The 12,355-nt window shown below is 35.3% G+C and overlaps 1 protein-coding gene across 4 annotated transcripts; it reads left to right on the forward strand.

Annotated features, from left to right (window-relative positions):
* The first annotated feature begins 835 nt into the window (after positions 1-835).
* On the forward strand, positions 836-12,086 carry dnajc16l (DnaJ (Hsp40) homolog, subfamily C, member 16 like). Of its 4 annotated transcripts, none has more exons than XM_055184479.2 (15): positions 836-1,158; positions 1,507-1,701; positions 2,036-2,102; positions 3,870-4,191; positions 4,918-5,102; positions 5,246-5,350; positions 5,447-5,605; positions 5,690-5,820; positions 7,578-7,755; positions 7,846-8,028; positions 8,511-8,587; positions 10,247-10,327; positions 10,452-10,556; positions 10,693-10,863; positions 10,950-12,086. In XM_055184479.2, the coding sequence occupies exons 1-15, from the start codon at positions 1,133-1,135 to the stop codon at positions 11,365-11,367; spliced, it is 2,403 nt and encodes an 800-aa protein (XP_055040454.2). In that variant the 5' UTR covers positions 836-1,132; the 3' UTR covers positions 11,368-12,086. The 4 variants fall into 4 exon arrangements, with proteins under 4 accessions (XP_055040454.2, XP_055040457.2, XP_055040456.2 ...); XM_055184481.2 differs by having other exon boundaries at positions 838-1,096; XM_055184480.2 differs by having other exon boundaries at positions 839-1,158; positions 10,452-10,541.
* The last annotated feature ends 269 nt before the right edge of the window (positions 12,087-12,355 follow it).

The following is a 12,355-nucleotide window of genomic DNA, read 5'->3' on the forward strand; positions in this document are numbered from 1 at the left end:
GTTGTCACAACAAAGACATCTCAAACAATGTCATCCCCGCACCAAAAACTACACAATTGAGCAAATGACACCCAATGGCAGCCGTCATAAATGTGCATACAATCTTCTTCATGTTCATGACACATGTCATGTTATGATTATGAAGGTGTCATGTCGGCCTTATGCACACCCCTTCAAGTAAAGTGTTACCAAGTTTTTTTCTAGTTTTCTGAAAGTTTCTAAGCACTTGCACACATCTAAATGCTTTTTGACATTCAGAAATAGACCCAGATAGATTTCAGCCTAATAGGGATAATTGCACTGAATCACCAATTTCACATGTATTTTCTGTATTTTCAAAATACAAAATACTGTATTTAAATACATTTTTCTTCACAGTATTTTGTATTTGTATTTAAATACATTTTTCGACACAGTATTTTGTATTTGTATTTGAAATACATTTCAATGTATTTATGCCCATCTCTGCAAACATTAAACATATCAGTACAAGGTAAGAACATTCATTGCAGCTTAACTTACCTTCATTTGGTGATATTGCACAAGATATAATAAAATATGGGTTTATTGAAACCGACTTCGTTTCGCTACTGACTAACTTACAGTAACGTGACAGTTAGAGTTATTTATGGCATGGGATAAATTTAGAGCATCCATAATCTTGACAAAATAATTTTTAAAATGTTTTGACAAAAAGAAACAAAAATGTGTTATTGAGCAAATACGTTAAAATCACGGTCCCATAACCGCTCATAACCCACAACGGTACACAGTTTACAACGACCAGATCGAGTTCTTACGGCGCTGCGCAGACAAACAGGAATATGACATCAAAGTACCGCGAGAGCGAATGTTTTTTATTCGTTCTCGCGATACGTTGACGTTATATGCCTGTCGGTCTGCGCAGTACCACATGAAGGCGAACACGCCTAGCAACCAAGCGCTCAGTGACTTTTATCGTAGCAAGTGCTTTCCCACAATCCATTACTCCCGGAAGTAACAGGCGGGTGAAGAAGAATCCACCCATTAATGCCAGGAGATCATGGATCGCTGCTGAATTTTAAGCAAATACGATTAAAACAAAGGCTTGGCACTGGTATGACCACCATACTAGATTCACATTATTTATAAAATGCTTGCAATATTGCGATGTGTGCTGTAAGTAAGACCTGTTGTTTCTTTCTATTCATAGTATAACAGTCAGCTGTTTTTTGCAATACACTCATCCAGTGGTCAAAGCCAGGTTTTTCGGTATCTTAATGTTTTGATAGTGTGTTTGGCTGTCAGTATTGGGTTTCGGGTAACTTATATTGTTTCCCCCACAACCGGATAAATGCATAAAACGTAAGTGCATGTTGTCCACTGCTATAACTGTCAGTGTTACCGCAAATATTACAAATGTTCTATACCTATATGGAATTTTGTAGTAAAGATTATGTTCCAGGGCTTTGTTTATTTCAGAGATAATTGAATATTGATATGAGGTTGTGTTGTATTTTTTTCTAGCCTGCCTATTAAATTAAAGAAGATGGGAGGTTGGAGTGCATTTGTGTCCTGTGTGTGGATGATTCTTCTGCTGGCTCTGCTTGGAGATTCCCTGGCATCTGCACCTGAGTTTGATCCATATAAGGTTCTTGGAGTATCAAGACATGCAAGTCAGGCTGAAATCAAAAAGGTGTACAAGACGCTTGCAAGGGAATGGTGAGTAACGTTTTAAAGAGTAACAGAAAAAAAGTGTATAAATATTTCCATTGTTAGTGTGCATTATTACAAAAGCGAGTTTGCTGTGTATTTACATTAATATTTATGTTTATTCAGTCAGCAAACACTTTTATCCAAAGTAATTTACAAAACATTATGTATATAAAAGTGTATACAATTAATTGTCTTCTATCTGTTCCACTGTGTTGTTCTTTTGTTTCCTATTTTAGTCATATACTTTGTTATACTAGAGATTGTCATAGGCCTACTCTATTATGAACAGAACTATTTAAAAGGCTGTGTTGTCTAAATGAAAAAATTGTTTTATCTGTAGGCATCCAGACAAGAACAAAAATCCAGGAGCGGAGGATATGTTTATCAAGATCACCAAATCTTACGAAGTAAGAGTTGCAATATTATCAACACCTCAAGTATGTCTTTCAATTGAAGAGATTTTTTTTTTAAATACATTTAACTTTTAGGAGAATCTCTTGACAGAAATGCAATATAATATACATAACAATATTATCAGTGGTGTTTAAAGACCTTACATAATGAACTGTATTGTTTTAATTACCATAGAATGAGCCGTTTTATCTACATACACACCGGGTCTCCTTACATGGAAGTCGCCATCAGGTTTGTACAGTATCCCTAAATTGACATACTGCTCTACAGAGCGTGTTTCATCATAACGTTGGCCGTTTCTCAATCCGAAGGGTGCAGCCTGTGGAAGGCGCGTATGTAGGCTGTATACATAATCAAGCCTGGTTGATTTCAGTTAACTGAGCATTACATTCAATTAATTAATTACATTCATAACAATTTACGATTAACTAAAAATAATATTCAACTTTATAATTGTTCATATTCTAACAATAAGACGTATGCAGCCTAGAAATGCGACCTCTGGAGGCTGCAGCCTTCAGATTGAGAAACGGCCAACGTAGGGATGAAACGCGCTCTGTAGAGCAGTTTATCCATTTAAGTCTACTGTAGAAACATGCTGGCAACTTTCGTATGGAAGGGGACTGTGGTGTATGTAGATAAAAACTGCTTATTCCAAAACAATAAAAATAATACAGTTCATTATGTAAGGTCTTTATGAGGTTATTTGCAATTCATAATCTTGCCACTAGATGTCACTAAAAATACACATTACACCTTTAAGTCGGTGCTGATGGTCTGTGGTTCACTACTAGTGTGCTCACAGCGGCCCGATCTCGATTCACGTCTCTGAGGTCATTTGCTGATCCCGCTTCCCTATCTCCATCCAACACTTACCTGTCTGCTCTGCACTAGCCTGTCTAAATAAAGACTCAAAAAGTCCCAAAAACATAAATGAGTACCGGAGTCAATGATAAATGAGAAAATAAATGATAAATGAGTCAGTGGCGTGTCCGTATGGATAAATTAAATGTAAAAGGGATAAAAATATCAAAATAAATTTGTAGATTACTTGCACACATTCTCTGTTTTGAGGACCAAGTCGTACATTTCTGGGTTTTATTTTATTTTGAAAGAATATTTGGGGGATAATTGCAAAAATGTCAATGTGGTGTAACCAGTCTGTGTCAATTGGTTTAACTAGTATTTTTTTTTTATTAAAATATAAATATATTCATAAAAAATGTGTAATAAAATATAATCATCTAATTTAGTGTAATATGATTTTTTTTACATACATTTTTACATCATTTGTCAAAGATTATTTAGAAAACAGAGCTGTTTTAGCAATATGTCAGAACAAATATTACAAAAACACATTCAAATTTACATTTAGAAATAACTTTTAATTTTTTTGATGATTACGCTTACATGCCATCAAGGAGGATAAAATATTTAATATTTCTAATTTTTGGCGTAATTGGTGGTTAAACCATTTGACATTTTCAGGTCAATTCAGTCTTAACTTGCATAAAAATGGTGCAAATGTAATTTTTATTGCATAAAATTAACAAATATGTGCATTGAAATAAACCTGATGCATGCTTTTAAAACACGTTTTTTAATTGAATTTCTCATCTTGACAAACTGTTTTTGTCACTGACCCAAATACATTTAAAAAACATGTAAAGCATGTTTTTGAAATTTAGGTGGCATAAATTTGCCTACTTTTTAGTATATGTAATGGCTTTTATTATAATTTAAGATGCATATTTCCACAGATCCTGTCTAATGAGGAGAGAAGGGCGAACTACGACCGCTTCGGTCAAATGGATGACAATCAAAACTTCGCCCAAGCACCACAGGGCTTCAGGCACTTTCACAACAGTTTCTACTTCGATGAATCGTTCTTTAACTTTCCTCGGACGAGTCGAGATTTTACAGACAGCAAGCACCTCCTTCGCTACAACCAATACATGAATGAAGTGGTGCCAGATAGTTTCAAGAGACCTTACCTGATCAAGATCACCTCAGAATGGTGCTTCACCTGCATTCACATCGAGCCCATTTGGAAGGACACTGTGCAAGATCTAGAGCCACTAGGTGTGTTGATCATTTATCGGTCAAAATAGCTTATAGTGCATTACAAAGTAATACATTTTTAATCGGTATGTGTTTCCTTGTGATTGAACCCACAACCTTTTGCGCTGCGAATGCAATGCTTTACCAGTTGTGCTACAGGAACATTAAAACCCAGTGAGATATATTATCTGCAGCTTATAGATGGTTTCATCATCAACTACATAAACAAATGTCTAGTTTGCAGACATTCTCATTGGGAATGTTGATTTGCATTTAAATCTGCGTGTCAGAGATCTGAAACATAACTTCTTGTTGCAATGACACGCGCGTCCTCACTACGGCACGTCCCTTACGACATTGTTTCTACTTATTGTTCAGAATGATTTCCGTTAACGTTATGACAATGTTACTAGGTCCTGTTTACGGGAACGTTTACGGGCCTCTTTGCCAATTTTACGGAAATTTTCTGGGACCAAAGCGCTGTGTGAATGGGGTTTTACATGTTAGCTGCACAGGAACATGTGTTGTAGAGCATTGCATTAGCAGGGCAAAAGGTTATGGGTTTCGAATTAAGGAAGCATGCATACTGATAAAAAACTGTAAGGCACTGTAGCTTTGAATAATTCTGTAGCTAAAAATGCATGAATGTAAAAAATTATTGTACAGAAGTATCTAAAATGCAGTCTTTAAACGAAGTATAATGAAACTGCAGAATACACTAAAATATTGTGTTGTTGTTTGGTTTAGGGGTTGGTATTGGTGTAGTAGACATTGGATATGAGAGACAGCTGGCCAATCATCTTGGAGCCCACCGCACACCTTCAATTCTAGGTGTTATAAATGGCAAAGTCACTTTTTTCCAATACGCTGTGGCCAGGGAATACTTGAAACAGTTTGTGGAAAGCCTTCTACCCCAGAAGCTGGTAGAGAAGGTAAGATTGTATCTGTGTCACCAGGAAAGAACTAATTGGACTATGTGACATAAAGAGTGCAATTATTTGCTAGTATATATCAGTATAACTGCAACTGATACCAGTTTATAATTATTAACCTGTTACCTTTTAATCCCTTTCAGTTGACTGATAGCAACTACGTGGAGTTTTTAAATGCCTGGCATGATGAGAATAAACCAAGTGTGTTGATGTTTGATGTAGCATCTACTGTTCCTTTTTTATACAAGGTGAGGTACTTTGTATTTTTCTGTTTTAATAACTTTCATTTAGATATATTTGCTATTATTTATTTCCTGTCCTCGTATGCTCTTTTTTTTTTGCAGCTCACCGCATTTGCATATAAAGACTATGTGAGGTTCGGCTATGTAGATATGGGCCTGACTGAGACCTCCCAGGTGATACAGAGGTTTAACATCAACACGTATGCACCCACCATGCTCCTCTTCAAAGAGAACACGGAGAAACCTGCAGATGTCATTCAGGTATAGTCCAGGTCTCCTGTGGCTGAATGTTCACCAATAGTTTCAGTTTTGATAAAAGTGTCTCATCCATATTTTCATCCTTAGGCTAGAGGAATGAAGAAACAGATCATTGATGAGTTTGTGTCCAACAATCGGTTCCTGCTCGTGCCACGATTGGTTAATCAGAAACTCTTTGATGAGCTGTGTCCAGTTAAACAGTTCCACCGGCGCAGGAAGTAAGAACCGTGCCTTTCTTAGGCCCTGTTTACATTAGAGCATTTGCGTTTTAAAATGGCATTTTAAAATGAAAACGATCCTCGTTTATACTGGCATTTTACAAAAGAATCTTCATCCACACTATACACCACCATAAACACATTAAACATGACCAATAATGTAACTGGGCATGCACATAAAAGTATAAAATAACTTATTACTCTAATAAAAGCTTACCTTTGCGCATTTATGCAGCCTAGGGGTGTGCGATATTAACAAAAATTCATACCTGGATCCTTTGCCGGCAACTACAAAAGACACTTTTTTTGAACCTATAAAAATGTGTTTGGGAAAGTCTTTGTCTCCCCTCTGCAACATATTATTATGATTAATAGGTTAATTTTGATGTTATAAACCAAACAGAAAGGTCTTTATGATTTAAAAAGGAAGCATTCAAGTGAACAGTACTAAATGAACTTAAAGCAAAAATGAATTTCAGCAAATGCAAACTTCAATCACATAATAAGAGGTAAACGCCAAATAACTTATCTTCCCTTACCTGTCGCTGTTCAGTGTGCAATTAATTAATAAAAATTAATATGAAGTTAATTTTTAAAAGTGTCCATGCACGTCCTCTGATAGCAACACAGAAATAGCAAAAAGCGCAATCGGCTTTAAAAATTAATATGATGTTGATTTTATTGTTTTTAATTTGTATTCACAAAAATTATCAACAAAACATCGATAAAAATTAAGAGACAAATTATATGAAATGAAATTCATTTTAAAGTAGCAAACAAAACTTATTAAACTCGAAAATAATGTCTGACCCATTACAATTCTCCCTTCATATTGGCCTTTACAACACCCTATATGGCGTTCAAAATTACAGTCTATCTTTCGTAATAAGCTAACTAAATTTAAACAAAACAACATTACAACAATATTCAAAACCAACAATACTCAAACATAAATATAAAACAGACATTATCTATAAGGATAAATGTTAAAACAATCCGATATAGCGTTTATAATAGCTGGTTGGTAGATGTTTAATATTTTTGGCAAAACCTCCGTTGCAAACCTCCATTTACCTGAATAAAAATTATTTTTATTTTGAAAATGATGCGTTGTCACGTTATCATCAGCTGTTCGTTTACATAAAACTCCGTCTACGTTCATTTACACTGCAGCGCTACATCTGAGTTCTCAAACTAAAACAGGGTCTTTAGCGTTTATGAACGACTCTGTTTATGAGGGTCGAAAACGGTGATGTAGTGTAAATGAAAGGTGTAAACGTAGCAAAAGTAACCCGTTTTAAAGGATAAACGCATTAATGTAAACATAGCCTTAAACTCTGGGAACAGGCATAACTAGGCTATTTAAATATAATGCTATAAAATATATTGAATAAAGTGACTTGGGAATGCCCAATTGTTGTTTTTCATCGCAAATTTACCAGTTGTTAAGGGAAAATTCATGTATTGTCTTGAAACACGCACACCTCCGTTTAAATACAATAACAATGTTTTTACTGTATATAACAAAAGTTTGTCATTTTTACCATTCCCCGCCATTGACGAGTTATCTCGTCAATTAAGAAAAATGCATCCCTGCCAATAATGAGTTTTTAGGACATTTAGCTATTATCCACTAGGTGGCGATAACTTTTGCGAAAATCATAAAAAAAAAATTTTTTTTCAAAAATGCTGGTGGGGAAAAGTTAAAAATGAAGTCATGTTGGTGTCCAGCTCTCATCTTTGTCTCTGATTGACAGATACTGTGTTCTTCTCATCACTGGAGAAGGAGAGCAGTTTGTATCGGTGAACGAGGCTTTCTTCAACTTCGCTTCTTCCAACACTAAAGAAGTTCTGAGGTTTGCTTATGTTTATCAGAAACAACAGCAGCCTCTGTGTGACGCATTGCTCAAAAGAGACGACACAACCCCTCCACAGGTTAGAGACACACAGCAGCTTATACACACCTAGTGGATCTCTCTGTGTATGTTCAAATCAATCATTAACTCGGTTTATCGATGACTTCAGGTTATTATCTTGGAGAGGCGGAGCTCTACAGGGAGGGCGATGTATCGGACTGTGACCGGCGGCTGGAACGGAAGTGATGACGATAAGCTCCGCCTCCACGAGCAGCTTGATATTCTGCAGAGAGACCCTTCCTACCTTACCAACGATGCGATGCTTCCTGAACTGAATAATGAGTTTGCTTCTGTAAGACAATGTTTTTCTCAGGACTGTTATTTTTAAGTGTTATTTTTTACCACAGACAGGAAGTTAAAAAGCAGTACTCTTAATGGAAGTCTAATGCTGCTTGTACACCAAAAGAAAAGCATTGTGTGTCTTGCTTTAGAATACTCGCTGAATTTAACTTTGCGTCATGTGAATTTTTCAGTTTGAGGTGAATAGTGCGTTTTCGCAGCAGTCACCACCAAATTCACATAATTGGCATCGTCCTGCTCAAATCGCATCTTTTTGCGTCTTTGCGTTGAGTTTGTATGTAATCTACTTGCCCAAAAAGTTCAATTCGCTTCTGGTGTGTACGCAGCATGAGGAATGGAAATTTTGGTAGAGATGTGTCATGATTATTCATTCAGAAATATGTTTAATAATTGGATTGTATTAATACAAGAAACATTATTATTACATAATACAAATGCAGATTATTAAAATAATTTTTTAAAATTCTTTTGCAGATGTTTCTAATTCGGTGGATGAACACAGCATATGATTTTCTCGCCCAGTTTTATTATGATCTTCTCTATTCAAACTGGTGAGCAGTTATTGGGGACAGGTGCTTTATTGAAAGTACTAAAATTAATTGCTCGTATACCATAAATGAAAAGTGAAACCATCATTAAAACCAGAATCATTGAATTCTCTACAGTTCCCATCCATCTTCATTAGTTTTTCTATTGGTCATTTTGACATATATTTGGTGGAATGATAAATTAATGTAATTACTGTACAGCTTTTAAAAGGATATTTTTTTGGAAAAATGAAAATTTTGACATCATTTACTCACCCTCCCATTGTTTCAAACTTGTGTACATATTTTGATTCTGCTGAATACAAATGAAGATATTTTGAAGAATTTTTGTTACCAAGCAGATCTGGGGCACCATTGACTTCCATAGTATTATTTCTTTCCTGATTATTATTTATTTTCCCTAAACACGAGTTTTCCTTCGTATAATTCATTTTCACTAAACACAAATTAAGATATTTTAAAAAGGTTTGTAACCAAACAGATCTGGGGCACTATTGATTTCCATTGTATTATTTTTTTCCTTAGTATTGTTCATTTTCGATGAACACAAATAAGGTTTCCTGTTTGAACACAAATTCGAACATTTTTCAAAATATCTTTAAGCAGATCTGGGGCACCATTAATTTCCATATTGTATTTTTTTTCTTAGTATAATTTTGCTGAACACAAATTCAAACATTTTTCGAAATATCTTTTACCAAACATATCTAAGGCACCATTGATTTCCATTTTATTCTTTTTTTTTTCTTAGTATAATTTATTTTTGCTGAACACAAATTCAATTTTTTTTTCAAAATATCTTTAAGATCTGGGGCACCATTGATTTCCATTTGTATTATTTTTCTCCTTCGTAGTATTCATTTTCTTGGTATAATTAATTTTCGCTGAACATAAATTAAGATATTTTGAAAAATGTTTGTAACCAAGCAGATCTGGGGCACCATTGACTTCCATTGTATTAATTTTTTCCTTAGTATTGTTCATTTTTGATGAACAAAAATAAGGTTTCCTGTTTGAACACAAATTCAAACATTTTTCAAAATATCTTTAACCAAACAGATCTGAGGCACCATTGATTTCCATTGTATTCTTTTTTTTCTTAGTATAATTTCTTTTTTCTGAACACAAATTAAGTTTCCTTTAGTATAATTAATTTTCACTGAACACAAATTCAAACATTTTTCAAAATATCTTTTACCAACATATCTAAGCCACCATTGATTTCCATTGTATTCTTTTTTTTTCTTAGTACAATTTATGTTCTTGGTATAATTAATTTTCGCCGAACATAAATTAAGATATTTTGAACACAAATTTTTTTTTCAAAATATCTTTAAACAGATCTGGGGCACCATTGATTTCCATTTGTATTATTTTTCTCCTTAGTAGTATTCCTTTTCTTTGTATAATTACTTTTCGCTAATCATAAATTAAGATATTTTGAAAAATGTTTGTAACCAACCAGATCTCCGTCTCCATTGACTTCCATAGTACAATTTTTTTTCCTTAGTAAAAGGAAATGTTTGGAACAACATGAGGGTGAGATAATGATGACAGAATTTTTTTTCATTGAAATATCCCTTTAAGGCATATGCTGTAAATAAATTCAAATTTTATTTTTTGTGATACATTATGTACGAACACATATTGTTTTGTTTCTAGGCGTGAAATGATGCCTGTGTTATCTCTGATCTTCTCGGCTCTTTTCATCTTATTTGGGACTGTCATCATTCAGGCTTTTAGGTAGGACTCTGTGTTCTTTCAAAAGTTTGTGCCTAGTTTGTACCTATCAGATGAGTTGTAGCTTTTGTAAGATAGGTGTGGGTTGCATATGCTTATATCTTTGCTTTTTTTGTTTAATGGACAGTGACTCTGGTGAAGACAAACCAGCCAAACAAAAGCCCACTGAATCACCAAAGACAGCAAAGGACTCTCCAGGAACAGAAAGCGCGTCCAGGTTAACACACTGGTTGTATGTCAGCAAAAATTGAGACCAATGTCATTTATTGACAGAAGTACACTGTGAAATATTATAGTTTTGCAGACTGCAAATTTGGGTTATTTGTTCGTTGGTCCAGTCGCTAACAGTTCCTGTTTTTCTTCTGCAGTCGTCCACCCAAGAAAAACTTTGTTGAAGTGACCGAGTTAACAGATGTTACCTACATAAGCAACCTGGTCAGGTTAAAGCCTGGTCACATCAACGTGGTGTTGATCCTCACCGATTCTTCTAAACAAGTGCTGCTTAGGAAGTTCGCCAAAGAGGTGTACTCCTTCTCAGGGTGAGACATGCGTTTGAGAAAAAGTTCCTTTTTTTTTGGAGATCTGCCTTGCTTGCATGAATTTACAACTACAGCTCTATTCACAGGTCTCAAACGCTTCACTACTCCTTCCTAAACTTGGACAAACACAACCAGTGGATGGATTTGCTCATGGAGTCGTCTCCTGACGCCCGTCCACCCGACTGCTCGGATGAAGAAGACGACGCCGTCCCCTACAAACAAGACTACACCGGCCACGTGCTGGCCCTCAACGGCCACAAGAAATACTTCTGCATGTTTAGACCCGTGTTCACGGGGGAAGAAGCCGAACACAGCAGGTCATCCGACGAGGACGGGCCGAGCAAAGGCTCTCGGTCGCGGTCAAGTTCCCGGCAGAAGACCAAGACTCTGGAGATCCACCACAAACTGGACAGACTGGGTTTGTGGATGGAGAGGCTTATGGAGGGAACTCTACCTAGGCATTATGTTCCAGCCTGGCCTTGTCTGGACAACATCACGCCATAGAAATATAGTCGTGAGGTGACGTGAAAGACTTGCTGTGTTACTTTTAACAAAACTAAGTTATTCTGTTAAAAGCACTGTAGAGTTTTGTTTTATTTGGAGCACCATGTGCTTATCGGCTGCTTTAGAGACAAAACCAGTTTGTTGTTAGTTTAGCTGTTTCTTGACTGTATGGATGCTTTTCTGAATCCCAGATAAAGCCATTCTGTGTAGCTATAGAAGCAGATCATATTCAGGTTTTTATTTTTTATGCCTTTTCCAGTCGAAGTCACAGATAAGTGGGTGAATGGTTTAGTCGACCAGCTCTATTTCCCCCCCTTCTTCGTATGCAAAATCTCAAACTAAAGCGTGCATGAACAGGTTACTAATAACATTTTGAAAACTTGATATTTCTAAATAGATCTACTGCCACGTGCATGTGCAGCCTTTACTTTTAACCATTTGTTTAATGTTTTTTGCACTTTTGACTGCTGCTTTTTCTATTTAACTTAAGAGCCTTTTATTCACAACCTATACGGTAGTGATCTTCATAACGTTTAATGATATATAACAAAGGTACTAACTGCATCTGAAATATCACTACCAATGAATCGTGTTACGAATGTTGTCTCTAGGTGTAATTTTCTTTTAAGAAAATGACTATTTATTTATGTTGCACTGTTTGTGGTTGATTTATATATTATGTGCATTAATGAATAATAATAAAGTTTGTACTGTAGCAACATGTGTCCAGTCAAACGTATGATGATCAATTTTGTATTTATTCAAAAGACAATATTTATATTAAGTAAAATTATGAATTTACAATACATATAGCCTTCTTTATAAAGATAGTTCACCCAAAAATGAAAATATAGACATTATTTATTTACTGGGGCACCACTGCCATCCATAGTAAAATAATAATAATACTATAGAGGTTAATGGTGCCCCAAATCACAAACATTCTTCAAAATACCTTCATTTGTTTTCAGCACAAATTAATCATATT

The sequence above is a fragment of the Misgurnus anguillicaudatus genome, chromosome 14, assembly GCF_027580225.2.
Source record: "Misgurnus anguillicaudatus chromosome 14, ASM2758022v2, whole genome shotgun sequence".
In the NCBI taxonomy this organism is placed as follows: domain Eukaryota; kingdom Metazoa; phylum Chordata; class Actinopteri; order Cypriniformes; family Cobitidae; genus Misgurnus; species Misgurnus anguillicaudatus.

What these genes read in the sequence shown, in the direction of transcription:
- dnajc16l (XM_055184479.2), top strand. Translation starts at nt 1,133, where the DNA reads ATGCTTGCAATATTGCGATGTGTGCT. An exon ending in GCAAGATCTAGAGCCACTAG is followed by an intron (nt 4,192 to 4,917) that starts GTGTGTTGATCA and finishes TGTTTGGTTTAG; the next exon opens with GGGTTGGTATTGGTGTAGTA. An exon ending in CCCAGAAGCTGGTAGAGAAG is followed by an intron (nt 5,103 to 5,245) that starts GTAAGATTGTAT and finishes AATCCCTTTCAG; the next exon opens with TTGACTGATAGCAACTACGT.